Below are 4,707 nucleotides of genomic sequence, written 5' to 3'. Positions count from 1 at the left end.
CAAAAGGGGAGAGAGGACCGACCCCTGAGGCACCCCACAGGTTAGGGGTCTAGGAGTCGACCTCTGTCCCCCTGCCAATACAGACTGCGTACGGTCGGTGAGGAAGGAGGAGAACCACCGCATAACGGTGCCTCCCACTCCTAACCCACCGAGACGCCGCAGCATGATACCGTGGTCTACGGTATCAAAAGCCACTGAGAGGTCCAAAAGAACAAGGACAGAGGAATATCCTCTGTCCCGGGCCCTCCAGAGATCATTCACCAACGCGACCAATGCCGTTTCCGTGCTGTGCCCTGGCCTGAAGCCCGACTGGTATGGGTCTAGATAGACTGTTTCATCCAGGTGTCGAGGGAATTGCTGTGCAACCACACTCTCAACAACCTTCGCCGCAAAGCGAAGGTTGGAGACCGGGCGATAATTGGCCAACTCACCTGGGTCCAGGGAAGGCTTCTTGAGGAGGGGTCTCACAACGGCCTCCTTAAGGGCCGCAGGGAAGACACCCTCCCGCAAAGAAGCGTTAATAATTCCCTGGAGTCAGGCTCGTGTACCCTCCCGAGCTGCCAGTACCAGCCAGGAGGGACACGGATCTAACAAACATGTGGTTGCAGTTTGGGCACTCGGTCTCTAAAAGGTTCGCCATCACTGTTATAGCTACTTACACTTGTATCTGCAAAACATTAGTCAAGTATTGCTATTTACACAACCTGAAATTCTGTTTTGATAAATGGTGTTTGCTTGCCTATTTGAGGCAATTTTATTGGGAACATTCCCTAGAATAGAATCGAATATAAAGGAATAGGAGTAGGAGTAGGAGTAGGAGTAGGAATAGGAATAGGAATAAGAATAGAATAGAATAGAATAGAATAGAATAGAATAGAATAGAATAGAATAGAAAGGGACCTTGCAGATCTTCTAGTCCAGTTCCCTGCTCAAGCAGGAGAACCTATACCAGCTCAGACAAGTGACTCTCTAGCCTCTTCTTAAAAACTTCCAGTGTTGGAGCACCCACGATTTCTGGAGGCAAGCTGTTCCACTGGTTAATTGTCCTCACTGTCAGGAAGTTTCTCCTTAATTCTAGGTTGCTTCTCTCTTTGGTCAGTTTCCGACCATTGTTTCTCGTCCTTCCTTCTGGTGCTTTGGTGAACAACCTGGCCCCCTCTGCCTTGTGGCAGCCCCTCAAATACTGGAATACTGCTATTTCTTCTTTTCTTTAGACTAGCCAAACCTAAGTCCTGCAGCCGTTCTTCGTATGTTTTAGTCTCCAGGCCTTTGATCATCTTAGTTGCTCTTCTTTGAATTTTTTCCAAATTCTCAACATCTTTTTTGTGATATGGTGACCAAAATTGGCTGCAGTATTCCAGGTGTGGTCTTACTAGGGTTTTATAAAGCAGTACTCATAGCTCATGTGATCTTGATTTTATGCCTCTCTTTATACAACCCAGGATTGTATTGGCTTTTTTGGCTGCTGCTGCACATTGCTGGCTCATGGTTAAATGATCATCCACTAGGACTCCAAGGTCCCTCTCACAGTTACTGTTTTTAAGCCAGGTCTTGCCCAATCTGTACTTGTACCTTTGATTAAATGTAAACAAATGTAAATGTAAAACTAAATGTAAAACTTTGCTTTTCTCCTCATTGAAACTCATTTTGTTGGATAGGGCCCATTGTTCAAGTTTGTCAAGATCCTATTGGATCCTGAGTTTGTCTTCTGGTGGGTTGGCTACTCCTGCTAGTTTGATGTCATCTGCAAATTTGATGAGTTCTCTCATCTAAGTCATTGATGAAGATATGGAAGAGTACTGGGCTTAAGATGGAACCCTGTGATACTCCACTGCTTACTTCTCTCCATGTGGATGTAGTGCCATTGAGGACTATTCTTTGAGTACAGTTTGCCAGTCTGGTGGTGATGTTGTCTGTTCCAGCTTTTTCTAGCTTACTAAGGAGTAGGTTGTGGTCCACTTTATCAAATGCCTTATTGAAGTTGAAGTACACTATGTCCACAGTATTTCACTGGTCTATTAGTTTAGTCACTTTGTCAAAGAATTAAATAAGATTGGTTTGGCATGATCTGTTTTAACAAACCCGTGCTGGCTACTAGTTATAACTTGGTTTGCTTCTATTTGTTTGCAGATCTGTTTTTTGATTATCTTTTCTAGGATCTTCCTAGGTATTGATGTTAAACTGATTGGTCTGCAGTTTCCTAGGTCTGTTTTTTCCCCCTTTCTTGAAGATGGGAACCACATCAGCCCTTTTCCAATCCTCAGGTACTTCCCCGATGCTCCAGGATTTATGAAAGATGTGGTGCAATGGTTCTGAGATAACATCTGCCAGCTCTTTTAGAACTCTGAGATGTAATTTGTTGGGTCCCGGTGATTTATATTCGTCAAGGTCGTATAAGTGTTCTCTTACCATTTTCTTGCTTATTTTAATTTTTGTTTCTAATTTGTCTTTTGCAGTGGTTTTTTGGGTACGTTGGGCTATAGTTTCTTTTTGTGTGAAGACTGACACAAAGTATGAGTTAAGCAGTTCTGCTTTCTCCCTGTTGCCTGTTATTTCCTTGCCATCTTCTCTTTAGTGGACCTATAGTTTCCTTGACTTTTTTCTTGTTGTTAATATGTTGGAAGAAACTTTTTTTTATTATTCATGATTTCTGTTGCAAGTCTTTGTTTGTTCTGAGCCTTTGCTTTCCTGACTTCATCCTTGCATGTTCTGGCTATCTGCTGATAATCCGTCTTAGTTATGTGCCCCTCTTTCCATTTTTTGTATTTGTCCTTTCTGTCTTTCAGTTTGTCAGAGAGATCTTTGTGCAGTCATGTTGGTTTCTTCTTGAATTTCTTGTTTTTCTTTTATGGGAACAATTCCTATCTTTTTCAATCACCTGCACCAGCTCCCCAATTTTCAGGAAGTGTCCTAACCCAGGGGTCCCCAACTCCTGGGCCGCGGCCCACTACTGCCACTCACACAGAACCATCCCCTCCCCCCCACTGGGCTGCCAAACTGGAAAGCTTGGGGACTGCTGTCCTAACCTTCCAGAGATGATTTTGATGAAGGGCATTGGGAAGAGAAAGGAACCAGAAGAACATCATGCTGGATCAGAAGACTTCTGCAAGTCTGCCAGCAAAGAAGCAAACTTTGAAACTATCCGTCTACATGTGTGTGAGGAAAAGAAATAAAACTCAGTATGATAAATACTGCCTAGCTGATTATAAGAATCTCACCAACAATACTGTAGTAATTTCTCCAAATGCTCATTTCTGCTACATATTAGAATGACAACATTATTTTTGGAATGAATATTACTTACGAAAACTAACCTTTAACCTAATCTAAAGCTTTAGAGTTCAGGAACTCTAGCTTGCCTCACAAGTTCTTTGGTTTTCCCCCAAAAAAGGACACTTTGTGTATTTTTAAGTCCTATTATTCAGTATAAATAAATTAGATACTGCATAGCTTCATCATGCATTTTATACTTTACCACTGAGATTTAGGTTTGATTTCACCTTTAGTCTAGATATCCATTGTGACCAAATAAAGAGCAGATTGGTATTTCCACTTGCCAGAACTTGACATCAGAACTTTTTGTTGAAGAAAATGATTTAAAAAATATTCTGTTCAGCACTGGTTAACATTATTACTTTTACCCACACTAGATAGCCTCCCCTCTTCTATAAATTTAGGAATATACTAAAGAAAAAAAGCTTTCTTTCCCTGCAAAGATGAACTTTTCACCAATGTATTAACTGCCTTATGTTCATTTTCTAGACTTCCAGCCAGCTTCCTGGTTGACTCATATGAGAGGTACTAGTTTAAAGTTTCATTAAACAGTTACATGCATATGTAAATGCAAAATTATTCTATAAGTGAACTAAAAAATTATGTCCAACCTTACCTCCTCATGAGGACCACAGCCAGTCACCAAAATGCTTGGCCTGAAGTTATGTATTTGAACTTTCTTCTCCAATCTGGAATTAAGCTCTTCCAAAGAAGCTTCAGAGATGAGCATGACAGGGCTACAGTCAGAATAGGCAATCTAGAGAAGTATATTCCATAAATGAACAATGTCAAAACATCTACATAAAATACAGAGAGAGGGTCAATCTGTAGCACAAAAGGAAGCAATCCCCAAATAATTGTCTGTACAGCTGGGTCTTTGTTTAACAACCACTTGTTGAACAATCATTCAAGCTTATGACAGCTCTGAACAAATGGTAGTTAAGGTCAGTCCTTGGAGTTCCTGCTGCTGCAGCATCCGCATGGTCCAGGCATTTAGCAAGTGGCTTAAGATTATGTCGCAATGAGCCATGGTCACGACTGCAATTTCCAATGTTCCCTGTCAGCTTCCCATAAGCAAAATCAATGGGGAAGCCGGGAGGAAGTCAGATGTTGCTGTCATGTGAGGTCCTTGCTTAATGACAATCAGAACTCCCATCACTAAGCAGCAGAGTCATATGACATTGTAGTTTATAACTGCATTATTTAGCAATGCCCATTCCAATCCCAATTGCCACTGATAACCAAGGACTACTTGTGATATCAGGTAGACTTATTAAACTATGTGTTAAAATATCTGACTACAGCCATTTACTGAAGAAAAAGTATATTTGTCACATGATACTCAAATCTATTTAAGTTTTAGAAAAAAAGGACCCAGCCAGTCACCACTTGGAAACTGATTATCAAGGCGGCTCTCCTTGCATAGGGATCTCC

At 41.5% G+C, this 4,707-nt stretch overlaps 1 protein-coding gene across 1 annotated transcript in view; it reads right to left on the bottom strand.

Moving 5' to 3' along the window:
* The window catches only part of LOC107302775 (mitochondrial amidoxime reducing component 2-like), a 6,993-nt gene extending 2,962 nt beyond the window's left edge, over positions 1–4,031 (bottom strand). The window contains exon 1 of the mRNA XM_029287294.1: positions 3,890–4,031. Coding sequence (XP_029143127.1) covers positions 3,890–4,003 — 114 coding nt within the window. The 5' untranslated portion in view covers positions 4,004–4,031. The remainder of the gene's footprint in view (positions 1–3,889) is intronic.
* Between the last annotated feature and the right edge of the window lie 676 nt (positions 4,032–4,707).

Source organism: Protobothrops mucrosquamatus, unplaced genomic scaffold (assembly GCF_001527695.2).
Source record: "Protobothrops mucrosquamatus isolate PMUCROS unplaced genomic scaffold, P.Mucros_1.0 scaffold_289, whole genome shotgun sequence".
Lineage (NCBI taxonomy): Eukaryota > Metazoa > Chordata > Lepidosauria > Squamata > Viperidae > Protobothrops > Protobothrops mucrosquamatus.
The sequence above is the reverse complement of the archived record's forward strand: the minus strand, read 5'-3'. Positions and strand labels throughout refer to the sequence as shown.